This window comes from Eimeria tenella, genomic scaffold, assembly GCF_000499545.2.
Source record: "Eimeria tenella Houghton genomic scaffold, Eth_scaff21, whole genome shotgun sequence".
Classification (NCBI taxonomy): Eukaryota; Apicomplexa; class Conoidasida; order Eucoccidiorida; family Eimeriidae; genus Eimeria; species Eimeria tenella.
This window is the reverse complement of record NW_013541946.1, coordinates 26,083-52,330: the sequence shown is the minus strand read 5'-3', so window position 1 is coordinate 52,330 and position 26,248 is coordinate 26,083. Positions and strand designations below refer to the sequence as shown.

Here is a 26,248-nt window from a genome sequence, read left to right as displayed (position 1 = left end):
GTCAGGCTGGCATGGACTACACTACTTAATCAGCATATATGTTCACTATGTACACGGCTACCACACCGAGTTGCCAGCTCCTTCTCCTCTTAGGGCGTCCCGAAATTGCAGCAACATCATAGCGCGCACGTGACAGCGCCACTTCGACGCCTCTCCCTTTGTTTTGCCTCCACGGCCAGAGTCCAACGCACCGACAAAATATACTGCCCACGCGTTATGCACAGATGTGGTATGAGTACCACGTGTAAACACGTATACATTGATACGTATGCGTACACACGTATATACAGCAGGTCGCTCTTCATATGCAACTGCTGCACTGGATCAAAACGAGTGGAGCAGTGGTCCACTTCCACTATGGAGACCACGTTCAACATACATAAATCAATGAACTCTGATCCCCATCGCGGTTACACAGTATCACTAGGCGTCACATTATGCTGCAACCCTTGATACAGCGACGAGAAGCTACAGCATGACGACGGTAGCTGTGGAGGAAGGCAAGCTGCCGTCTGTTGATTGCCCCTGAACAGTCCCACAAAGCAGCCATCGCAACGAATCTCATAAATAAACCCCCTCCTGCCTTGCAGCCTCACCTCCCATTCCACGAACTAAGTACCCAGAAACGGGCACTTGTGCGCAGCATACCTTTTCTGCGCGAGCGAATGAAGTTGACGGCCTCCTCAGCTTCCAAACCGCTGTCTATTAGCGACACTGCAACGAGCACGGGGCCCCTTCCCAGCCCGGCGACACAGTGCACAGCTAAGACACCTCCCTCTGCCTTCGCCTGCGCTGCGAGAGCTCGCCAGCGTGCGATCACTTCGTCTGGGGGCGCCTCACCATCAGGGAATGTCAGGTCGTGCATACGAATACCGGCCCCTACGACTGGGGCCTCGTCATAGGTCGGTGGGCAAGTACGCACGAGGTCAGTCACGCCCACCTGGACCAGCTGAGCAAGATAGGCCTGCAGATTCTCGTTCGTTGGGGCATCCAGAATGAGGCACTTCACTCCCCTAGATTCTATTAATGTCGGGACGTTCAGCACCATGCCTGCAGCGTGCTGTTGCTGCTGAGGCACCTGCGGAGGTTTCAGCTGGTCTTGCTGTTGCTGCAACAGAAGACCTGAAGAGCAAGCGGCGTTGCACCACCGCCCGCGACAGAGTTCACTGCTGCCACCGCTTTGCGTGCTGCTGTCGCTGCAGCAACAGCAGGGCACACCTGCCGTTGGGCTGCGCTGTACGCACCGTTGTGCATGTGCCACTGCAGCTGCTGTGCCTGCTTCTCTTGCTGCGCAAAGGTTCTCCTGGCGAGACTGGGAGAGAGTCCCGTTGTTGTGGCGTCCCATCATTCGCGGCACCTCTGCTGGGAAGGCAGCGCCATGATTCGCGAGTCGGGAGAATAGGCGGTGGCCGCCGTTGCTGTTGTTGCTGTTGTTGGTGCGGAGGCCACTGCGGCAAGACGGGAAGGACCACTGATCGAGCGCAGGAGACGGAGCCAGCAGCTGCTGTTGCGGCTGCAGGGTGTCACACACGTCCTGGCGCAGGCTACTGCATTCAGAGTCAGTCTCACTCTTACTACAGCAGAAGCTGCTGCTGCCATCGCACTTCCGCTTTTCGCGGCGCATGCGCGAGAAAAAAACCATCTTCACTTCCAACGTAGAAGATAGCTAGATTAAATCCCCCAACTTCCGTGTATGTGAGTGCTGGCGCCACAAATAAGTTGCTGAAGCCGCTGTCGCAGCTGCCGCAGCCTCACGGTGGTTCACGGCAACGGATTACTGGCTGACGCGCTGCGCCGCCGCAGAAATGAAACGCCGGGCTGGGAGGCGCCGGCTGCCCTTCCTTCATGCTGCGCTGAGCAGAAAGGGGATTGCCCTGCGGCTCTAAGCCGCTGCTGCTGGTTGTGGGCGGAGTCAGAACAATGCTGCGGGGAACGACACGCGCACTTTTTGCCGCAAATATAAACATCCTAGCACGTTCAGACTAACAACTACCGTGATTAACATACACTAGCACGCAAAAAACCCTCTGCGCCACGGCCAGCTCACCTTTCAGGTGACTCTGTGTAGATGTGCAGCACAGCGGTAGTCTACTACCCTAACCGCGTTTGCTGCAGAGTCTTGCCGAGCCACAGAACATCACCAGCTGAGAGGCCACCCTTGCTGCACCTTACTCCACGTATGCCTGCACTTCCATCACAGTGGAAACTCCGGACTATAGAGCTGCACCTGAACAGGAGGTACTGCTGCTGTTATTGCTGCTGAGCCTGGTTTTGCTGCTGTCGTTGTAGAGCCTGCGCTGGCTGATAACGCTGCTGTTGCAGCCTTTAGCGCTGCAGCGGACGCAAAGCCGCCTGCAGCGGGGGCGTGGGCGTTCACATGAACGTCCTGAAGGTGGAGAGTAGCGCTCTAGGTCTTCGGTACTACTGATGTTAGGTTGTCTTCGGCTGCAGCTAGCAGCACTCCAGTTCTAAAAAACCCAAAAGCAGTAACAAGTATCTGGGCTTTGTGCCGAGGCACGAAGATGAGCATTCAAGGTACAGCGCAGCGCTCTCGGCTGCCGTCCCGAAGCAGCCGTGGATAGACTGGGCAGAGGGAAACACGAAGAGACGCAGCTTTCATTGCACAGACTGTTGATCTGTCCTCAGCCGCCGCAGCAGCAACCGCACACATAAAGGTAGATGCTGAGGTATGGAAATGACCGTAGAGTAGTCAGTTGCACATCCAGCCCTCACGGACCACTAATGGCGGAGGCTGTGCGGAGTGCTGTATGCTGCCGAGCCCGCAATTACGATCAGTAGCTGCAATAAAACAAAACGCAGCATGCAGGCGACCACAAAAGCCACCTTCAAAGATGCACTAGTGAAGCAGCACAACCGCAGTAGCGGCAGCAGCGAAGCCAACACCACTGAAGACGGACTCACTACGCAAGGCCAAAAGACATGAAGACCTCAAGATGGCACGCAGCAAGGAAGGTATATAGAGCTTCCAAGCCACGCTACACCAGAAAAATGCCAGTGAAGCGTTGAATCTACCGAGCGTAAACGCGCGGGTATGCAGTGGAGGAGCACCTGTCTGCAAAGGACGAATGCGACTTCCAAGGTCCCAAATATAACAGACTTGATGGTGATTATCGGTATGGAAACAGAAGTTCCCTCTTGGACTTGCTTTCAGGCACTTCTTCCAGCTGTTCCTGATGCTGCTGCAAAGCTGAATCCTGCTGCCGTTGCTGCGCTGCGGCTCCTGATATGCTGCAACCCTGATGCGTGGTGACCGAAAGGTATTGTCGTAGAACACACAAAATAACAAGTTTTACTATGTGAGATTCGGATGGAAAGAGTAGACCAGAAACATAGTCCACGAAGCCCCCGATGCCGCCTGCCTGTGGTGCTGCTGCTGCTGTTGCTGGTGTTGGGGCGCGCTGCAGGCTGCTGCACGTGCTATTGCAGCTGCTGCCGGCGCTCTTGCGCTGCTTCTGCTAACTTAAGAGCTTATCCCAAACCAAGGATATTATTCCCTAAACATTTAATGTCAAATAGTGTCTAGAAAACTTCAAGCTCAGTACCTTTCAGGACAATGGACAATCCACAGCCGTGGCATTGCAATCGTTCTGCAGTCGCACATAGGCGCTCAACATCTGTTGGGGCTGTCTGAGTTCTCGTTCAGACAAATTTGCCGGTTAAAAGTACATGAAATTGTCGGGAAAATTCACAAATTATGAAAAGCTAAGATAAGCATATCCTTTTTCTAGCTTGCAACCTAAGAGTTCACTCATCAAGCATAGTAAAATCAATGAGGTTGGGCAACCTGCCAGACGCTGTGATTATGGCCTTCGGCTAATTATTCCTGTTGGGGTGGCACCCATATGCAAACAACTTATGGCTGTTTACTGTTGTTTCTTGTGTGTTGCATGGCCAAGCTCCCCTTTAACTCATCTTCCCAAATAGCGTCCTCCCAACCAAAACTGCGGGTGCCATGTTTGTGATGTGCTCAAGCAGCTGCTGCATTTTGTACACCAAAAGCCAAGTACCAAACTTAGCATATAACTAATTGAATGCGATGGCTTGAGTAACGTGAGGAATACTGGGGTCATTGGCGGGTTAGCTGCCCCAGTGTGACAAAGTGTTGCCTGTACTGTGGCACTGGGCGATAATATGCGGCAGAAGCGTTGTTCTCTCGGATGAAATAAATAAACACACTCACGCTTATGATATAAATGTACTGTAATGTAACAAAAGGACGGAATTCTCGCGCTAGAAAGAACCCGAGGAGGTTGCTATAAGTTACTAGGGACTGCCATAGCCTGTCAAAAGGAATAAGAAGGGCTCTAGCTAGAATTGGTTCACTCCAACAAGAAATTGTTGCAAGACCTTTGCTGAGCTATCAGACAGAGCCTACAGATGTTTTTGGAGGCTCCTGGCAGTGCGGCACGCGTGATCAGAACCAGACGCAAGCATGGATTTACGGAGCAAGGAAGTATTAGATAGGGGTTTAATACAGGCACTCCAAGAATATGAGGCCTGAGAACAGCTACAGATTAAAGTTAAATGTAAAATGCAAAGGTTCGCCCTGCCCATCTTCTGCAGAAGGAGCAGCTAGGAGCCTTCGGGTTTGCCTCCGTCATGAAGGTTAAAGTCTTTGATCTGGGAAGGACTAACGGGAAGGCCTAGTGCACTCTGCAAGAAGCTTTCAGTTGTGAAAAAGATTGTAGCTGTGCGATAGAAGGAACTAGATAGTACAGAGAGCCTTACCATGCTCACTCTGCGACAGCGAGCAGCCGGCGCTGCTCTCACTCGTCTACAGCAGGCTGCTAGAGATTGCACTGACCAGAGCCAGACTGGAGCGTGCTTCCAATGAGTCATGGGAGCCGGTACGCGGCTCTCAGAGCCGCAGCGCCCTCAGTGGGAGGAGAAGATGGGCTGGGTACGAGAAACATGTGAAAGGTTTAGGGGAGCGGCACAGTACGCCCGAGGTTTTGCCACTTGCCACTCTACCCACATTACGACAAGAAGCCCAGCGAAGCCAGGTGCTTGTTAGCGTCTGATGAGGCACAAAACGAAGGCTTCTATAGGCAGATGTGCCGAAGCCCGAGAATTCATCGAGAATGCGTCTCGATGGTAGCATGCGCCACTATGTAAGGAACAAATAAATGAAGACCCAGTTGTACTCCGCACTATGGCAATGACAACAGTCAAGATAGTAGTCATCATAGATGACACACGTGAAAGGCCTTGAAACACTGCCATCCTCTAAACTCTTTTGATGAATTTAACATGCAGCAACGAGAGTTCAGAGTTCGCGGAGATTCTGGAAGGTCCCTGTTCACCATAGCTAAGATCTGGAGGCTGCAGAAGTGCGCAGTTTCAGAAAAAAGCCTTCCGGAGAGGGTGTAAATGATTGTCCGGCAAGTTCGTATTGGCACCTCACTTTTACGACCTAGTGTTGAGGATTGTTGGTCTACAGGACGTAAAAGGGCCTGGAATTATCAATTTGATAGACTCAGAATCTGCACTCTTGTAGTAAGACAAGAACTGTTCGGGTCCTCTTTTTTGTTCGATCTATATACGCGAATACAAAAGGTGCACTTGACAAATAAAATGCGTCAAGATGAGATCATCGTGAGTCCTATTCCACAATAGATATATCTGTTTTCTTCCAGGTGTCTGTTCTTGCTTTTGTGGCCTCGATTTGCACTGCAGTTTCAGTCCCTCGTAACAGTTCCAAAGTCCGGGTTTAAATGCAGAGTAAGCTGGGCCTAATCGCCCTAGAATTAATTCTTTTTGCATGGTAACTACTTGCACTACGTCAACCAGTAATTCAGCCCATGTATTTTGATGTCTATATCCATGAAGGTCATTTCTAGCCCACATTTCTTGAGCTTACCTGTAGTGCTCATTAGAGGAAGTTAGTTGTAGACGCTTGATTTGAGACCCCTGCAAAGCAAGAGTACGACCTATTGGTGAGAAAGGTGCCTGGCACGACGGCAGAGGGAGTAGCAAGACTCCCACGCACTAAGTATAGTGAACAGCGTTTCCTGCTCCTACTAGGTAACTTCCTGGCTCACGAATAGGGCGTCTTTCTGACAAATCCTCTCCACTCGACACATATCTAATAAAACAACACCAAGTTGTCAATAACCCGTCATCCGTCGAGTCTCACTCGAACTTTCTTAAAAGTGGAGAATTATAGTCCTCACTCCCTTGACCCGGTTAAGGCGGTGTCCCACACCGGTGCCGGCGCCATCGCCAGCCTCAATCTTTGAAATTTCACAGACACTTCTGGTCTACACACGCGATATTGCTTATTAATTGCCTTACTTCGCCACTAATAACAATTTTCTGAGTTCTTTCAGCGTGCTAACATGTTGTAGGTCACCAGCTATATATCCTCTAAAGGTCACTTTTGTTACCTCTGTCGGCTTCCTCCGGCTGTCTATCTTCTCGCACGGAGCCTCTTCGCTCCTTATCGGTGCAGGCCCGGACTCCCACCGCGCCTCCCACGGCGGCTGAGCCCTTTGCGCGTCCTTATCTCATGTATTAGCTCTCTCCTCCGTGTTGAGTAGTTTGTTACCCCATTCGAGGGAAAATGGAATAGCATTAGGGCCGGTCACTATTGTACATATCATTCTCTTGCCATAGGTAGGTGGCCTACGGCGTTCGTTCCCAACCATGCCTAGGCCCTGTCGTTTAAACCATCATCCTCTCAGCACTGGGACATGTGGGCTGTCTACTGCTCCTGTTCTCTGTCTCACTCCTTTCTCGGTCGAATGTAGGGAAGTCCCGAGCATTGTGTCCCACACCTCCACACTTCTTACAAGTTTCCCCAGGACGCCTAGTGCGTTCTCCCTTGCTGGGACAAACATGTGCCGAGTGTCATCGACTCTGACACTCCTAGTTGCTCTTTAGTTTTCCCCGAGGCCGATTTTAGTTCTCCTGGCCCCTATGGGGTCCATTTGCCTGGACACCTGCTCTCGGCTGTTCCTTTCTCGCAGCTCTACCACTGTAGGTTCGTACAGTCGTGCTGCGGGTGTCGCCGCCTGCTCCCACGAGGGGCAAGTTGCCTGCCCGTTATTGGTTATGAGAAAATGAAGGTCCGTTAGTAGCCCTCTGCAATAATATCCAGCGAGTTATTTGGGAGTTACCCCCATGCCATGCTCCGCTACAGTCGCAAACCGGTCCGTGTGCTCCTTATGGTTACCTTTCCACCGTACCTTAGGCAACTCCGTCAACTATTAACTCCACGAAGTTGTTTCGTCTAACCATTCCAAAAGCCTGCGCTGTACTGTCGACCTGTCTCTTGGGCCCATTGTCCGCCGTAAATACGTCCTGCGCCCACATGGTGGCCAATAAGCGTGGTCCCCCAGTTGCGGAACTCAATCCCATCTGGGTGTAGCGTCGTTGGATGAGCAGCAAAATGGCCTGCATGGTGCTTCCGTCTTCAGGAAGTATCAGGAACACTGCGCCCGATACCCAGGGCCTCCCCCAACCGTTCTTCATAACAGCCATCCCAGAGTGGAGTTGGTCCCCGGTAACATACGGGCTTCCCCCTGGCATGCCGGCAACAGTGGGTATAGGTGCCACCTGTGGGGGCGTTCCCTTATGCGCACGCGGCCGTGCTACTACGGTGGGTTTAGGAGTACCGTGATGGTGTTGGACCGGTGTCCCGCTGGGCACTATGTTCGAGGACATTGCAGATGGTCCCTATTCGGTTGGACTTATACGTTGTCCGTTGCGCAGGTGTATCCCTTACAGAGCTAAGCTGTCTGGGTACGAATCATTAACGCAAGTATTGCATGTTTTACTAATCGTAGGTCTGGAAAAGAAAAATAATTAAAATCCCGGGGCAGCCCGTATATGTAGCACACAGCGTTCTCTGGTGCTACTACGTTACTAACTGGCGCACGAATAAGATGCGCTTCTGACAAATCCTCCACATTTGATTCATGCTTCATAAATCAATACCAAATTACAAATACACCGTCATTTTCCAGATGTTCAACACAACTTTCTTAAAATTCGCACACTCATAGCTCTTGCTTCCCTGGCCTGGTTGGGGCGGTTCCCCTCACCGGTGCCGGCGTTAGCGCCAGCCCCAATCTTGAGGTATTTACAGACACTTATAGTTTAAACATGCTATATTCCTAACAAACTGCCATAATTTGTTATTAGTCAGAAGTGTCTGCGCTAGTCCTGCTTGTTGCTCGCTCACAGGGGCTAGCTAACCGGACTGGCTAGCTGCGAACCCTATTGTAGCCCCTCTCTGAGCACTATATTACTAGCCGTGCACCTCCAGGACGAGCCTGCAATAAGCACAGACGGTCAAACACACCCCAGAATGTCCGGAACTTGAGCCGAATCAAGCGTAGCGGTAAGAAGTCCCGGTTTCCCAGAATCGTGCTCACCAAGAAACCACCGAGACCTTGCACAGTAGGTTGAGGAGGCAGCACAGAGAAATTACTCCGCAAGTAAACCAAGCCATAGAGCTTTCAAAGAGGTTGCAGCAGCTGCGGAGTTTCCTTTTCTTTTTCGAGGTTAAAAGAGAGGCTCCAATGACACCACAGTTGCTGCCGCACGAACAAGGCAGCAGCGTGAGAATTGTTCTCTGGGCAGTAGAGATGCGATTCACATTGAAAAGACTGGACCAGCAGTACTGGAAGAGCCGGATAAAATAGATTTTACAGGGGAAGAGCCTCTTGCACTAAGCCTAATTAAAACATACAGGCGCCAGCATGGAGGGTATGTTTCCGTGATACTGGACACGAGTACAAAGCCAACGTGGACACGGGTGCACTGCGCACTCTGACTACCCCCAGCGTACTTCACGGCTAGGAATGAGGGTACGTCGTCTGCCGAAGGCAGGAGAGCAGCTTCTTATCAGCCACGTGATGACCTCGCTCTGTATCTGGTGTGCGAATGATTGCTCTGCGGGGGATTTTCTTCTGGGACTTACACCTTATAAACTCGTGCTACGTTTGGCTAAACAAAGATAAAGTGGCCTGGTTCTTTCAGTGCGACGAGCTACGAACCTATGCGAATTGTCGGTGGGGGCGGTGCTGCGAGCTACCAATCAATGGAATAGAAGACGCAAAAGAGAAAGGCAAGCAGCCGCAGAACGTTTGGTAGCGAACTCCGGCGGGCATAAGACCCGTTAGCCCAATAAGTGTCCCACATATCTCTGGAAGAGGCGGTAACGCTCATATGCAAAGGCTACAAGGCGCACCGCAAAGCCAAGACGAAGGTCCTCTAAAGGAGCAACATCGCGAGGCTGAGTGTAACGGAACAGACCTACCGAATGCGCTACAGGAGCTCAATACTATAGTCGCTTTATCCTGTATGAGCAAGCTGCCCACCACTCAATTATGAGCGGAGTGCCAAGGATGCTGCTGTGAGCGTTAGCAGAGCCGTGTATTCAGATCCCTACAGCCCTGCCCCCATCTCACTACTGGTTTGCGCACAGTGCTAGGCCGACAAGAAAGAGTTAAGACGGACCACTGCTACCCTGTATTACACCTTAGAAAAGTGGATATAGTCAGGAAAAGCGCACCCTCGAGATTCTCAAAGGACCGCATGCAGCGTTCGCGTTCAGTTTACCTTCCGGTCTGTCAAGTTCCCACATGACCACCACATACTACTGGCGCCAGCCTAGTCTCCTACGATGGCCCCAACGTACAGCAAAGCGCTGAACCAGCTCCCATTTTTAAAAGAAGAAGTGGCGAAGTCCTTAGATAATAAATGAATAGATCCGATTTATTTTGCTGCTCGTCTCCCGAATATCATGCTTGGTAAGCACAACGATTGCTGGTGACGCAGCAAAGTGCCCACAGCCGTTAATTGTCGGAAATTAAACGCCCGTAGTGTTGCTCCGACAAATTGTTGCGGAGCTGCTTCAGGAATCCACGTATTTTTCTCTTCAAACTGTTGTAAAGGTGCTTCAGGAAGCTACTACTTCTCAGCGCTTGATCTCAATGCGGGCTTCCATTGGAGCGGCATGCTCAAGCAAGACCGATGAATAACTGCTCTCGCTCAGTTCTCAGACGATACGAATCCTTAGGGTTTCAAGGATGCCACGAGCTAGTATAAACATTTACGACCAGCCTTGGCCAGGTCAGGATATCATCGCTTAGCTTGATAGCATACTGATATATAAATACGGTTCTGATCTCCCTACACAAATTGAACTGCAGCACGTGCTCAGCATCTAAATCAAACGTTGATTTGATCCGAAGCTCCGTAAAAGCAAATTTCTTAAAGAGGCGTTATTATCTTGGTTATGATATCAGACCAGCATATTTCACCCTGCCGCTGGCAAGCCACTCTTCTCGGGTGTGACAGGAGCTATGACTAAGGTAACAGTACGAAATGTTCCCAGTATTATGAACTGCTGCTGCATGTTCTTACATCCTCATTTTGCAGACCCTGCTTGTTTAGTCGTTGATCCAACGAGCAAAAGCCCATTTGATAGAGCTCTATAGACTTGTTGGATGCGGCCTTTAGCAGCGCGTGATCGATTAGCCGCTTCTACAAGTTATTAGTACTACGAAGTCTTTCAAGTAAATTATACACCCACGTATCATGCTATGCACTAGGGGCCCTTCACGAGCAAGCACGCGAAACAATCTGTTTCCTCAAACAGGCTGTGAATTTTCTTCAAAAGAAATATTCGAAACACGATTAGGAACGTTTTGCCGGAGTCAATGCCCCAGCCAAATCGTGTCGTTTATTACTGGTCCCGAAGGTTATGGCGTATACCGATCCTCACGCTCTGACTCATTCGAGCCAACGAAACACGTCCAAGCCGCTGTGTCGCTGTACCGCCCGTTGATTAGACTCTCTAGCGGAGCTCCTTGGCCTGAGTCTCGCGTATGAAGCTTATTGTAACTTGCGCCAGAGACAGGCATAGACGGCGAGAACCAGTACCTACTAAAGTGGCAGGTTTTCATACAGGGCTAAGCCATGTAGAAGCCTGCTGATCATCCCACTAATTGCACTGCCCCTCTACGAGTATGGCAGGACCACTTGCATCAGCACCAACGGCCAGCTGCTACTCATTTAGCCCCGTTTCGTTGCACTCTGTTGAGCACAATCCGTGTATGCCTAGGTGTCTGGCTTCCAGTTTCTCTCATTCACCCCTCTTGTTATCCCACATTCGTTGCACTCTGCCAAACGAATGCGTATCTCGACTTTACAGCTCAGTTCGCGGCCGGGAGGGAGCAGCCACTGTGCAAGGGGTGGAGAAGAGTGTGACTGTGAAAGTGCCCGCTCACACGTTTAGCCTGTGGGGGACTAAGGATACACGGCTACCAAGAAGGAGCGCTTTGCAAACAAGCAAGCCATACAAATGGAAGTAGTCGAAGGCAGTTGGAGCGGCCGTCATAACACCGTCACTTCGCAGTGGCAGTTTCCTAGTGCATTGCTACAAATTCGACTTATTTGTGGACCCAGTCTGCTCTTCAGAAGTGCTCTACCACAATTTTCCGCGTAGCGTTTCTTGTTTGGGGCCTAATCCTAGTCCAGAATAAGCACTCCAGCTTTCCACTAGTAGTCACATTCTGTTTGTACTTGCGGCCTACAGCCTCTTCCACTGGGCATCCTCCGTGCATCTTTGCCGCCGTCATCTAGACAGCTTCGGTAACGTCGAAGTCATCAGCACGCAGCTGCTGATGAACTCAGGCAAGTTCTGCAGCAACATGGAGAGTGCTGAAATTCTGACACAGCCACTTGTAAGCAATGATTCAGTCAAATGTCGGTGGAGATGCGGCATGCCCCACAAGCTGACAACACTTGGCTTCAGTAGCTACAAATAGCGTATTGTGAGGTAGCAAAGCCGCGAAGTTGCTCGGCGAGACCAGAAGCGAATTGTACGTTGTGTTACGCACTTGTTCTGTACTGCTGATGCGAAGTGGACTGGGCGCATACTTACGTGGACGGGTTGGTAGTGTACCCCAACAGCAAGGGCTACTGTGTTAATTTACCATGTTAAATGCATTCTTGCCGTGGCGGCACTTCCTTGCCCATAAGAAATGCAAGAGTGCCATCAACCCTCTCTAAAAAGCGAGTCCCCCGACAACATGCTAGAGTGCGGCGCCGCAAAGAGCCAGCGGAGCCGCGTGGAGACGAACTAGATGCAGTACCTGTTGCAGCCAAAGCGTGACAAAAGAAATACCCATGTACAGCAAAACAGAAGACGGCTAGGCACTAGCAGTACATATCCAGTGACAGTAGCAGAACGACATTCGTGCTGCTGAAGAAAGACGCTCCTGCCTATAGGCGTTTGCAAAGGATTAAAAACTACCTGACCAACGTGACATGGTCGAAGTGCTCTTTTGTTACATGTGTTCCACAATGCTTTGTTGGAATGCTTGAGATCACTGGCCCGCAGGGCAATTGTCGTCGATTCCCTCCACCTTGGCCTTATATTCGTGTTCACGAGTGGTACCTGTTTTGAAAAAGAAAAAGAGCCCACTGGCATCGTCGCCCCATTTTGGTAAAGCCGTTGCAGCCATTCTTCCAGATTGCAGAATATTCGCGATTTTTCGCAATTACATGTATGAGGAGGTAAACTTCGTCTCTAGTCTTTGCTCAACTGATGTCTACTGGCGCTCACAATCAGTCGATGCCCTTCGGACCCATCATGGTTTCCTCTTTGGAAAGTGTCCCCCTGGAACGCTGCAAACCAGCTCATCCTTCACTTACTGAACCTCTACAATAGCAGTTCTGACGCAATTAAACAAAGACCGGTTTGAAAAGGCAACTTCTTCCCCGTCATCAAGCTCACTGGCTATGTCGGCACGCTATTTGCGGCTAGTTTAACATCATAAACCCATCCCTCTTCACGCCAAACACGGGAGAAACTTTGCCTCAGATTAAATGGAATGGAAGTTAGGAATAGAAGCAAATTCCTGTCATTATTCCCTGTGGTTCCCTGCAGCTGCAGAATAACCTGTCGTTTTGTCTATCTAGTTTGCCGGACACCACAGATGCACTATCCCACCAGCTCTACCGAAACTGGACATACACTGTAGATAGTATGCAAGGGTAGACAAGGGCTACTCTGTGGCCCAGTAAGGCTTCTACAAATATACCGTAAAAAACCACACATTCCATGTAAATTCCAACGCATCTCCAACGCCCAACGGGTAAGCAGTAAGCAAGTAGCTACGGCTCTCCACACCAAATTAAAGCGACTCGTTGGAGGATTTTAATGCCACTTCCGTATGCTCCAGTGAGGGATGCCATAAGCTTCCTTCAGGCCAGTCACTACCGCCTTTACAGGCACAAACTCAATACTCAATGTGCTCCCTCCCAAGTGACTTCCGGAGACACTAACCTGGACTGTCTGATTAAGCTTCTCGAAACACTGCAAGGCTTGCTGGGCACCCTGCCACCCAGTATCAGGAGATAACGCCATAAATTAGGGGATTGGTAGCCACAGTGCTTGTGTGGCCTAGAGGGGAATGCGACGGGTAAAATGACAAAGGATTAAAAAGAGGTCCACAAAGTGGCCTTAAAAAACAAGTCCAAAAAATAAGACGGCTAAACCTAGCTACCACTTTCAAGGTCGGGGAAACAGTCCTCCAGTGCTTTGTTGTGCTTGTTCCTCGCATGCTCTGACAGCTGCGAGGGACTCTGCGTCTTCATGAACGGCTGCATGCAGACCTGAGGCAGAGCAGAACCCCGAAACGCACACCGCACAGACCCACAGCCACTGCGCTGCGCCGCTCAACACAACTTTCTCACCTAAAAACGTAAGCGGCACCAATGACGCTTTAAGTATCAACACGATTACCTAGGCCGTACACTCAGATAACCTGCTGGCATCAGCTGCTGCGTAAGTTCAGAAAAAAACTATCTAGTGTCACCCTCGCTAGTTTTCCACGTACGGCTTTGTGTGAGGGGCTCGACCAAATAAGAATTAGAGTCCTAAACTTGAAGAAAGAATAGTAACACTGCAGCTTAGGAAGCCCTCACTCTGCACTTTATGGACATAGCCGCTTGGTTGGTCTTGAGTTGACTCTTTGGCTCCTTCCCTGCCTTGTCGTCCGCACGAAGTCGAGCTGTATTCCGCTTCTGCACACAATTACATACTCCAGAACCAAATACTGCGAGCTAAATTGTGAATTGAGGAGTCCTCTGATTCTGCTGATGCATGCAGCAGCGCGCCACGCCACTGGTCCAGTTGCTGCAGTAACTGCCGAGGTTCCAACATGCGAACTGTGACGAGCTGTCTACGCCATGTGATGTACAACAGCCACGCTACGAAACAACACGCTACAGAGCGCATCCTCGCCCTCACTCCGCTACGGACCATAGCCCCGTCCCCACTCCATGATAAGCACATTTTTACCGTTCACAACCTGTCATGTATCGTGCCCCCTCTGTATCGATTCTACAGCGGTGATCTTCAGTTCAGCCCGTTCGTAAAGATTGAAGCAGCCTACTGGCCTCCCCACGATAGCAGCAGTAGAGGCTTACGCAAGCGTTGCTCCCCTTCCCCATTTTCACCTTCGTGTCCTATGCAGTCGTCTACCCGTTGATAGTAAATACAGTTGAAATCTTTTACAGGAAGAGCGGCATAGCCTTTAATGCCGATTCCACTGGAAGCCTTCGTGCCTAGAGTTTACGCCGACCAGCTCCGTGGTGCTCTTCGATGCCGTGAACCCAAAGCGCTGAGCCCTGCTAGAGAACAAACATCCAACCAACTTGCGTATAATTGTATACTCAGCCGAATTTTGTATTGTAGATCTCATGGGGCTTCCAGCTGACGCCGCTGCCGGCGTTGGCTGGTGCTGCAGCTCCTGAAGCTACCGAAAACTACCAACCAAGGAACGTAGTAGCATTTGTTACCTTTCATTATTTGCCTTTCATATTAGAAGATTCGCGGCAAAAAACCCAATATAACTCCATTGTAACCAATCACTCCCAACCCTACAGCTGGAAAACCCAACTGCTGGGACAAGACACATACGCTGCTTTCGCTGGTCAGCCTATCGCCTAAATGCTTATGTTATAACTCGTATGTAAAGGCATCGCATCAATTAGTACCGTATGTTTGTGAAGAAGGCAGGTTTTTTTCTTTAAATTTGGGAGCGGGCTTTTAGAAGCGCGGTGCCATCAAACCAATCGCTTCCTCCTTGAAAACATGGATAAACAGTCTGGTTCCCACACGCTTTCAGCAATCCCCAACAAATGCGAGTCGAGAAAACTATTAATTTTTGGCAATAAGACGGTAGTGCCCCTCCCGTTTTGACCACTGCGCTCCCCGTACACCCCACAAGAGCCAAAAAAAGAGTGCACAGACTACAAGGCACCCCACCAAAAGCCCATATCAATTCAGTGTCATTGCCGTTATGAACAGCATGGGGTTTTTCGTCGCCAGTTCGACCTACGTGGCAATGATTGCACAAACATACATCTGCTGTTAGCCACCAATTATTTCGCCGCGCACGCACCCCGTATGCTGGTTGGGCTGGCTGTCATGAAGATCAGCTGAACGCAGAGTAGTGCCCAACGAAGCAATGGCAACAGTGTGGCGCGGGAAATAAGTAACGGCAGGCGCGCGTGCAGGTAGACTTCACTGGGAGTTGTTTGACCCACAAGTCTCATCATGATCCCAGTTGCATGTTGCGCAGTTTGCGGCTTCACCTTTTGACAGAGGCTCAATACGTTGTTTTATTCTGGCCAATTTATTTCTTAGATTTTTTAGTCTGCTTAAACATGGAAAAGTAATTGCAAGACGCGTCCAGTGTGGGTCGTGGAAACCACAGTTGGTCGCGCTGCATATTGGTAGTTGACATGTGTCCGCAACGATTGCTGGGTCTCTGGTGAAGTCTTTCGGCGGTGGCCACAGCCGGTCGTTTTCATCTGCCTACCAAGCGATTACGCTGCAGGATAGGCCCACGTATGTGACTGCTTTTCTGATGCCCCTAAATCTGTTCTGAGACAAGCGTAAGAGGAGAGAGACCACTGCCACTGAGCTTCGTGAACAGCCAAATTCCAGAAGCCGCTTCACCGGCAATGATAGCAGCTGCCGTTGCTAGCCTGTCGCAGCAATATTTTGCTTGACAGTGTAAACCATTTCAGCTATTTCGCAATCCGTAGTTTTTCCGTTTGTTTCGCCAGGCCGCATACCAGACACAACCACGTATAATGTTGCATTCACCCTATCTACTGGAAACACAACCGAGTTTTCGGGTATTCCTGAACATGCACGAATTTCCGCTGTGATAATATTCTTCCTAGACTGCAGTCGTATTGTAGAGTTCTGCTGGGTCAAGTTCTGGCCAACTCGGTGTGTGCTTAACAGAAGTAAATGCCTTCATAAGATGGCTGAATACCTCGTCATGAAATTCATTGTCATATTCGTCGTTAACTTCATTATCGTATTTGAGTCACTGAAATCTCCACTTTTGCTAAATATCGGGCAAACTACGCGATTAAATACTGTCTAGAAAAACCTCATTGGCTTCGTGAGACTGCCCTAGCTTTCACTAGAGCGAAGTGCCAAGTTCGAGTATCACGCGTAAAAATTGCCAAACTACTGCCCACAAAAAAAGCTGGAATCACGTCACGGAACGAACGCTGCTGTCAAGCTGCATGTAGTATTCTTGTCGTAGAAGTGCACTGCTTTACAAAACCTGAATGTTTTATCATAGTTTAGCAAATTCATTCCCAACACAGGGATGCTTTTCCCTTGTTTTGTCGTGTCAACACCATTGGTTACGGCTTCACTGCACTAAAAGGACGGTCAATAGGCCGTCACTGTGGCAGACACCTCTATGGATTGCTCTAATTGAACAGTCGGGTCCAACTCGTACACTCCAATCGTAATTTGCCTGCTTACTGAGCAAGTAAAGCAGAAGCTGCAGTGCTGTTTCGCCAATTATTATCACCGCTGTTGATCAGTCCTGATGATATACTGCGGCCTCGCCATTTGTGATAAGTGTGACGCATTCCCCCCAAATACTGCCCGGCGCAATTTAAACAAAGCTTTTTTTGTGTGAAAATGAGGTACAACGGAAGGCACCCTCAGTTTCGTAAGGGAAAGAGAAGCCTCATGTTTGGGAAAGTATTTCTCATCAAGGAACAGAAACATAGGGACATCGCGAAAAGATTTTTGTATCCCTTTACGTCTTGACTCACCCCACCCACTGTCCTGGAGATTTCTCCAGCTATTTCTTATAGTGCGATGTCGACTCATTTAGCCGGCTGATGTGCCGTTGCTTGAAATGTCCCTTATTGTGTACGTTCCTCCTGTGCCCGCTATTGTCACCGGAGAGGGATGCCCCCGCTTGGCCTTCTTCACTAGTTCATCCCGTCTGTTGACAATTATCCGTAGCATTTCGCCCAATACTTAAGGTATCATAGAAATGGCCTCAATGCCGGCAAGTCTGTCCGAACCCGCTACGCGCAGCCTGATACTAGACAACTATGGAAGGCTCTGATCGCAAATGTTGGACTTCTCCAAAGCACTGTGCAAGCTCCTCAACTAAAGGCGCGCCTTCGTGTGACAGTTTGACCTCCAGTGCGAAGTTATATGCCTATGGTGGCGCAACGCACGGAGTTTGCCTTTACATTGATAATGGTCTTCCCTTTGCGGCGCCCGCTCCTTCGGCTTCAAGCGCTTCGTAGCAGTTACCCTTTTCGTATGCTAAGTTTTCCCCTAAGTTCGTCTTTTTCCATTCCACCACACTTTCCAATTAACCATACTTGACTGGAGTGCAACCACTACATGCTAATAAGATGCAAAAGAATTATGCGCTGCTAGAGCCTTCAACGTTCATGGTGGCCACCAACGTCTGCTTCAAACTGTTGAGTACCACAATCAAGTGTAAATCCCAACTAAGCTCCTCCGAATCTGCAATTCATGAGTACTGCATTGTTAAACAGGACAGCAGGGTGCTACCTGAGAACGTTCGTCTATTGGCCCCAAACCCTCGGGGGTGTCAAGACCAACGACCACTGCACCAGCAGCTTCCGCTGCTGCTGTTGTTGTTGTTGCTGCTGCTGCTGCCGCGCGTCTGCGCTGGCGCCTGCGAAACGAGGCACAATGTCGTCCATTGCCGCTTCCTTCCTTTTGCTGGTTCATGTTCTGCTTTGAATGTCCTTGCAACTGCATGCATTGCGCTTCTTGCTCGTCTATTTGTACTGGTTGCTTCTGCGGCTGCCTTGTAACTGGAGCCCCTCCGGTTGTCACAGTTTTAGAGTGGCGATTTTGAGTCACGCCAGCAATTCTTGCCGCTCTACCTGTATCTTTAGGTGCAGCTCTATCCGCAGCATGCTCAAACTTTAATGGTGGTGGCTGCGGTGTGTGCAAGAAAACCTGCTGTAACATGAACTGCTCATCTGCAGCAGAGAAGCAGCAAAGGTCCGTGGCTGTGCAGTCAGCTGCTGCACATCCGGCGCAGTGAGTTTGCGCTGCTTCTGTTGCGGATGCAGCGTCTTCAAGTAGCATCCTCCTGCGCTTTTGCTGCGGCTCAAGCTTCTCCAGCAGCAGACGCTTCTGCTCATCCGCCAAACCGAGTGCAGCAAACGCAGCATCGCTTGTCTGCGGGTCACAGCTGGCGGTAAGTAACAGCAGCACGAAGTGAAGGGAGGTTCTGCATGACAAATACAAGCAAAAGTACCGTGAGCAAAATGCCTGCACGTGCTGGCAGTGTCACATTCTTTGCTTATGACCCACAAGTTTTCACACGGTTCAGCTAAACGGCCAATATGTGTATAATCGTCCTGCTGTGGCTGCCATAATCATTTTGTGTTGCCACTGCTGCCGATGCCACTCTGGAAGCTTACCCTGCACCGGTGGCACCTTCAGGTGTAACCGCATCGCAGAGAAGTGGCATTTGCTGTAGCTGCCGCAGCAGCTGTGTCACACACAGAAAAAAGCGCGATAAAAACAGTCTTGCCACTAATGGGCCATGCGAAAACGAGAGGGAGAAGATCAAACACTACAGCAAACACAAGCATACCCTTTGAACGATCCGCCTGCCTACAGAGATGTCTGAAAGGGGAGCGCAAGACAAGAAGGCATCTCCGAGCTGGAGAACCGCCTGTGCATATGCCGTGCTTCCTGTGCTAGTTCTGCTGCTGCCGGCTGCCAGACCAAAATTCTCGTCTACGCGAATAGCAGCTGCACCCCGGGATGTGGTTGCGTCGCGAAGCGCTTGCGTCTGGAGCTGTTGCTGTGCCCCTCCACCTCCCCAGAGCTGAGGAGTCTGCTGCAGAAGCTCAAAGGCTCGCAGCAACTTGCGGGCAAAACCAGCATCCACGTCGTTACTGCTGTTGTAGCCACGACTCCTGCTGCTGAAAAAGGATGTACCGTCACCACCCCCTAGAGACAGAAGAACAGTATCTGGCGTTGCTCCTGCTTGAGTGCCCTTCTGCCCAGCAGCAAACTGAGGGAGGGCATTTATCAAGAGAGCTATTATGGACTCGGCTGCCCAAAAGTAATCGGTCTGCAGCAGTAGGGTTTGCACAGGCAGTATAACAAACTGTTATACCGTTCATTTTAGAAATTAAAACAGGCTCCTCTTAAACACGGTCCGCTTTGTTCGTTGCAGCAGCACCACTGTTAGCGACCAAGCTAGCCCATACCTGCAAAGATGTTCTCAATTTTCGTGCCAGCAGCAGCGGCACCAGGACCCAAGCCACCGCCGTTGCAGGTCCAAGATGCAGAAGCCGCGTAGAGTTTGATGCTGCGGCTTCGCGCAGCAACTGTAGAAAATCCAGGAGCAAGTCATCCCTAACGAAATCGCCGAGTGTGCACACACCCCTCAACGATGCCAACACTAACGGCGCCCCTGCGACCTCGGGGGAGCGCAGAGTCCTGCAGCAGCAGCATGGCATATGCAAAGAACATGCAGCAGCCTCTAGCAAAAATGAAGAAGACACAAAAGCGTAGCAACCAGAAGAGAAGACACGTACGAATCCTGTTTCTTGTACGCCCTAGCTGTTATTCTTTCTCTTGCAGCAGCAACAACCGTTTTTGCCAGCGCTGACGCTGCTGTCGGCAGCCGCTCCTTGAAACTACTGCTGCCGCCCTGGCTTACTTAGCGTAGAGGACAAAGAGAGTCTGCAGAATCTTTCCTTCGAACTGTTTCAAGGATTTCAAGTCTGCGTTAATGGAGCTGAGCCACAGAACATGCCACACAAGCTATGAGCCAACTAAATGGCATAATCCTGCCACAGAAAGACCAATTCATCAAACTCAATTCGAAATGGCATAATCCTGCAATACCTACACCACAGAAAGACTAACCCATCAAACTCAGTTCATTCAAAATATGAAACTACTCCGAATGTGAAAGACCAGCAGGAACAGCGGCAGCTCCTGCAAAAGTTGCAATCAGGGTGGAGCTTGCCTCGCCTGGAGGTCTCGGCGCAGAGCACCGTCTACTTTGTGATCTATTTGGTCCCTCTCAGCATCGCTCTGACCCGCATATCACAAACACTGGACTTTCGGCTTTAAAATGTAGCCACTGACACGCTGTCGCAAGTGCCACAGCCCAAACCCTTGCTGAACTCCTTAAGAAAGATACACAAAGAATCAATACATATACAGTGAAGTGGAAAACGCAAAAGAAGTGGACGAAAAGAAACACATGCGGCAAGAGGCAAGGCAGGAAGACGTAGAGGCGCGCAAATAGGCAGGAAAAGACTAGAGCAAAGTGAGGGATCCACACAGGGACTGAAGGGGATTCGAGTAGCGACAGCTGTGGAGGAAACTTGAGATATGGAACACTGAAAACAAAACTCAAGCGCGAAGGATTAAATAAGCATGCACAAGTAGTGGACAGAAGAGCCAGGCTGAACTGTTACCAGCTTCTTCCTGAGTTCAATCTTGAGAGCCACGTCGGCTAAAGCTGCGGCGGCTGTACTCCTCGCATATCTTATCTGTTCCCAGTCCTGCTGCTCTTTACAAGTTTGGTGGTGCTGCTGCAACGCAGTTGCTGTCGCTTGCTGCACAGCAGCATCAATAACTGCTGCGGCTGTCTGCAGCCCCTTGTCCTCTGCCACGACTAGCTGCAGGGTTTCAGTAATGTTGCGGCCTGCCTCCTGAAGCAGCTGCTGATGCTTTTCCCGCCATGATAGTTTGTCACCTCGCTGTTGCTGCTGCTGCAGCTCCGTCGCTGCTGCTGTTGCGGCTGCTGCGGCCTTGACAGCCAGCTGCAGCAAAGAAGTGTCCGAATCATTAAACCGCGGAAGCACAGAAACGACCTCAGCGGCTGCTCTTGCTGCTGATGCAGCACATAGGAGGTCACTGTTGCTGCAGCAGGAGCCTGGCTTCCGCTGCAGCAGCGGCTGCAACTCCTGCTGCAGGAGAAGCACGAATCTGCGGTGGGTACGGATGAACTGCTGCTCCACTTGCTGCTGCTTTTCGACATCTTTCGAAAGCCGAAAAGCCTTCAAAGCAGAATTCTTATTGCCACTCTTGGCTGCGTCTGCTGCTGCTGCTGCTGCTGTTTCTGCAGCTGCTGCTGCCGTCAGACGGTGTCGCGGCAGTATATCCTTCAGCACTACGGCAAGGGAAAGCACTGCGAGCTGCCGCGTCTGTAGCAGCTCCTGAAGTCTTAATCTTCTAGATTGATTCTGCTCTTCAGTTTGTTTACTTGCACCTGCAACTGCAGCTGTTACGGTCTGGGCAGCGGATCTACTGTGGCTGCAGAAGGCAAAAAATATGTCCAACTCCTCAAAGGAGCGCTCCGGAGAAGCCATGATGCGTGCTGCTGCTGCTGCCATTTGCTGCTTCTTTTGCTGCAGTGTTTTGCAGCTGCGAACCACTGCCCAGGCAGATTCGCTTATCTCCTCTTCGGCTTTCCCCTTGCTGCTGCGACTGCTGCCAGTGCTGCCCGCAGCACTGCCTTTGAGGACATCTTCTGAAGTGTTATCCCCCTTTATTCGACTTGACTTTGTTGCCCCTTTGGCCTGCTGACGCTTCACTTTCTTTTCCTTGCCGGAGCTTTTCTTTTCCTGCTGCGGCTCGTCCTGCTGCTGCTGCTGCTGCTGGTCACCTGGCGCTGTCCATACTCCATCTAGACCCCTTACAGGCAGCACCATCTCCGGAGCTTCCGCCTTTAGCGCTGCAGATGTGGTAGATGGCATTAGCCGCTGCAGCTTACTCTGGAGCAGAGTGCCCCGTCGAACTGTTGCAGCTGCTGGGGCAGCAGCGCCAGCTGCAGCAGCATCTTCTGCTGCGGCAGCTTCCCGTCTTCTTTTTTTACCCATTTTGCCGCTCTACGCTTGATAAAATTTGCCCGTATGCCTCAGCTGAAGATGCCGTTGCAGCGGTTGATGCCCCTGTTATTGCTTCACTTGCTGCTCCTATTGCAGCTGCCATGTGGGGCGCAGCATGGAACTACAGGCTAATAAAACAAAAGCCTCTAGTCATTCAGAGAATCTTCAAAGGCTCAAAAAAGCCAGTTGTTCATGCAGGAACAAAATTGCAGCAGCATCTTCGGCTACAGTGGCTCCTGCAGCAGCTGTGCAGCAGCAAGCACGCTGCGCAAAGTCGCAGCAGCCAACCGCTGAGTTGGCAGCGAACCCTCCACACCAATAGCCCCCAAGACACGGAGTGCCACACCGATGAGGCCTGTCTCCAATCTATGCTTCAGGCTTCAGATCTGAAACAAAAAATCCTAGATCGAAACATAACGCCCTGAAATTCCAGCTGGCGAGACATCGAGGAGCTGGAGATTGCGGGAGGCGTAAAACTCACTGGATTCGATTCAGCTGCTAGCTGTGACGAACCAGCGATCCAGCAAAGCCAAACCACACAGTTAACAGCAGTATGCCCGCGGCAGCTGTTGCCGCATCCATGACTCTTCTTAGATACAGTGAACAGTCAGTGGATGAGCCGCGGCAGCAAGCTGAACTAACTGCAGCGGCAGCAACAGCAAGCAGCACCGAGAAGACGCAGACAGCCGTCTTGCATTCGCTCTGCAGCGGCAGCTGAAGGAAGGAGCTGCAGCATCAAAGACAGTATCGGAATCAAGGAAATCGTCGGCAGCACATCGAGAAATGAGGAGGGGGTCCTTTTGGCTTGCTGCGGGAAATGGCTCCGCGTGAAGCCCCCAAACCGCATTATTTCTACCGAGACATCTTTTTTTGTTCAATTTCTTTGAAATATACACGGAAATCTGCCTGTCTCCCGCTTTGCTCAAAGGAGCACAAGTTTCAACCTCGCGAGCGCGGCTTGCCTCTTCTGCGTCACGTCTTCGATGCTGCACAAAGCCACAGCAGCAGCAGAACAGCAACAGCTACAACAGATGCTACCTTTGTATGCCTCGCCAGAGCAATGCAAGAGACATGCTGCTCCCCCGGCTGCCTCTGCTTTTCTGGACGATCTCACAGCCCGACTAACGGAGCAGTTATCGCTTTCAAGACCCCCCCATAGAGCAGCAGACAAGGCAGCAGCAGCTCCTGCTTCTCCTGGGCCTTGCTCTGCGCCTCCTAATGATTCAGCGGCAGAGTCAGAAAGCCCAGAAGTCCTGGAGGAAGTCACGCGGCTCCTGGAGCCCCTTCCGAAGCTGCTGCAAAGCGCACTCGAACAGCAGCAACAGCAGCAGCAGCAGCAGCACAACCAAGTGGTAGTGATGCTGCTGAAGGGGGTGCGGGGGCTGCGCCAGCTGCTGTCTGCTGCTGGAGAGATTCCAATAGCTGCATGTCTTCATGCAGGTGCCCTGCCCCTCCTTGTTGGCTGTCTCGCGCACCACAGCAAAGCACTCATGGTCAGTTCTGCTGCTGCTTCTGCTGCGGGGGTTGTTTGGACTGTGCTGCTGCTTGTGTCTCTTTGTGCTGCTGCCGCTGTGCAAGTCGTGTCTCACTTGCATTGTTCAGTGTTGTTATGATTGTTCGTTTGCGGGGGCAGCAGCGCCAGGCAAGGGAAGCGCAGCATTAGCAGCAGCAAACGTGCATGCGTGCAAGTGTTGCTGCTGCAGCTGGAAGCCGCGTGGTGCCTGACGAACCTCGGAAGTGGCAGCAGCGCGGACGCTGCTGCTGTCGTCAGCTGCGGGACTTTGGGTTTCATCTTTTGCAGCATTTTCAGCTTCTCGCCCGAATCTCTTGCGCTGCCCTGCAGCCCCCTGACTTCGCCGCGGGGGGCTCAGCAGCAAGCCATGGGCAGCCCCGGGGCCTCGCGGGAGACCAGCGGCTTGCCCACAGAGGAAGAAGCCTTTGAGCAGCTGCTGTGGGCTTTGGGGAACATCACGGGCGACAGCGCTGCGTACAGAGACATTGTGTTATCGCAGGAGCTGCTGCAGGAGCACATGCGCTCTCTGCTGCTGCAGCCGCCGCAGCAGCACGAACAGCTGCAGAGGCAGCAGGAAGCTGTGCAGCGGCACGCTATTACTCCGCAGCTCCAGCAGCTGCTGCTGCAGCAGCTCCACCGCATAGCGGGTTTAGCACCGCAACAGTGCAGCGCGCAGCTAGAAGGGCAGCCGCTGCTGCCGTCGCTGCACCAACAGGTGTTGCTACTGCTGCAGCATGCCAAACGCCCCCAGACATGGCGCACTGCCGTGTGGCTCATTTCTAACCTGTGCAGGGGGACGCCTAGGCCAGAGGTCAGCCTTCACTGCGGCCCCTACATCCTGCAGGCACAGCGCAAAGGGTAGTTTGCTAGCTAAGAGAGTCACAGCTCACAGGCAAAGTCTTGAGATCTAAACTTCGTTGTCAGCCTGCCACAGGAGGGTTTGCACAAGTCGTACTTACTTTTGGGTAAATTAATTAAAGATTTTCGAGCTATAGTGCGCAGCCGAGTTCGTATGATTTGGTGCTGCAGGCAAAGCTGCTTTCACCCCTGGTGCCGTTGCTGAGACATGCGCTGCAGCAGGCCTCACCGCAGCAGGTGCTGCCACCGCAGCAGCACGCCGAGCTGATTCTGCAGCAAGAGACGCTAGCGGACGTGTGCTGGGCTATAGATGGCCTCGTAACGAGGCCCGAAGGGGTCTCATTGCTTCTGCAGACGCCTCCGTTGTTGCTGCACGTCGTGCATGCCCTGGCTCACAGCAGCGGGTGCTGTTGCTGCGCTGTTGATTCCACCACTACCGACGGAGTAGAAGGGAATGCTGCAGCTAATGCACGCACTTTTGAGCTGGACGTCCTGACAGGGCGAAGAAATAAATGCTGTCGCGTGTGTAACCCCCAACTGGCGCAACTGCTGCAGGACCCGCAGCAACAGCAGCACATGCTCCTTCCACTACATCCGGCGCTACGGATTATCGGGCAAATCGCAGCAGGAACAGCTCGGCATACCCAGCAACTACTGTCAAGCTGCTGTTGCATGAGATGTCTGGCAAGCGCAACAGCTGCTGTACACGGCTCCACCGGGAGCGGCAGCAATGCAGGCGGTTGCCTTGCGCCTGAGGAAACCCTCAAGCCTTGTTGCTCTAGAGGGACCCCCGTAGTGCTGCGGTGTCTGCGAGCCCTGCTGATTCGTGTGAGTCTCCCTTCTCTGTGCAGAGAGGCATGCTGGGCCCTCAGCAACCTAGCTGTGGGCAACAGTGAACAACTGCAGCAGCTACTGCAGTGCAACATTCCGCAGTATGCTCTGATGCTGCTTGAACAGCCACACTTAGGTGACGAGCTGCGCAAAGAGGCGCTGTGGCTCGTGTCCAACGCATGCACCACTGCAGCAACGTTTCAGCAGCTGCTCGTGATGCTTCAACATGGCGCACTACGGCATTTGTGGGCTCTTCTAGAGGCTGCTGCTGCTGCAGCCGACGGCCGGGCTGCAGAAGCAGCCCTCAACGCAATATATAATGTTGTGTTTTTGGCAGAGGTAGCGCAACAGCAACGATCTGGCATGATCTCTTGTGGTTGCTGTGGCGCTACAGCAGCAGCGGCGCAGTGCTCCTGCTGCTGCCACAAGCCGCTGCTACTGCTGACTTCTCTAATGCCAGGAGATGAGGGACTAATGCTGCTGCAGCAAGTACGCCAGCAGCACTTAACTGATGCAGCGGACATAAAAAGTGACCAGCTCGCCTGCAAGCTTTTGCATTTACGGAACGCCGTCAATCCCTCCTTGTCCAGTGGGGGAAACTGCCAGCTGTTTGTCAATTGAACTTCGTGGCGCGCTGCCAAGAGACCTACTTGATGTGCACTCCGGGCAGCCTTTTGGCGACCGCTTGAAATGTTGCTTGACCGACTGTTTCTTTAGCTGCTACGCCTTGCCGTAACACAGCCGCAAGGACTGAACGGAAGGTTTGCTTTGCTTTTGTCACTTTTTCTGGATGTAAGCACGAATTGCATGCTTGCTCCA

General features: G+C 51.5%; 4 protein-coding genes across 4 annotated transcripts; 1 reads left to right on the top strand and 3 right to left on the bottom strand.

The window, feature by feature from the left end:
* Positions 1-430: 430 nt before the first annotated feature.
* On the bottom strand, positions 431-1,642 carry ETH_00021400 (phosphatase, putative; the record flags this gene model as incomplete). The annotated part of the gene is made up of 2 exons (XM_013374507.1): positions 431-525; positions 649-1,642. 2 exons carry the CDS (start codon positions 1,640-1,642, stop codon positions 431-433), a joined length of 1,089 nt encoding a protein of 362 aa, XP_013229961.1.
* An 11,894-nt stretch (positions 1,643-13,536) lies between these two features.
* Positions 13,537-14,493, bottom strand: ETH_00021395 (uncharacterized protein; the record flags this gene model as incomplete). The annotated part of the gene is made up of 3 exons (XM_013374506.1): positions 13,537-13,653; positions 13,966-14,064; positions 14,470-14,493. 3 exons carry the CDS (start codon positions 14,491-14,493, stop codon positions 13,537-13,539), a joined length of 240 nt encoding a protein of 79 aa, XP_013229960.1.
* Positions 14,494-17,913: 3,420 nt separating this feature from the next.
* On the bottom strand, positions 17,914-22,218 carry ETH_00021390 (uncharacterized protein; the record flags this gene model as incomplete). The annotated part of the gene is made up of 8 exons (XM_013374505.1): positions 17,914-18,026; positions 18,241-18,593; positions 18,787-18,857; positions 18,963-19,448; positions 19,588-19,819; positions 20,043-20,120; positions 20,355-20,422; positions 20,812-22,218. The coding sequence occupies 8 exons, from the start codon at positions 22,216-22,218 to the stop codon at positions 17,914-17,916; spliced, it is 2,808 nt and encodes a 935-aa protein (XP_013229959.1).
* A 992-nt stretch (positions 22,219-23,210) lies between these two features.
* Positions 23,211-26,050, top strand: ETH_00021385 (armadillo/beta-catenin-like repeat-containing protein, putative; the record flags this gene model as incomplete). The annotated part of the gene is made up of 3 exons (XM_013374504.1): positions 23,211-23,720; positions 23,931-24,551; positions 24,770-26,050. The coding sequence occupies 3 exons, from the start codon at positions 23,211-23,213 to the stop codon at positions 26,048-26,050; spliced, it is 2,412 nt and encodes an 803-aa protein (XP_013229958.1).
* Between the last annotated feature and the right edge of the window lie 198 nt (positions 26,051-26,248).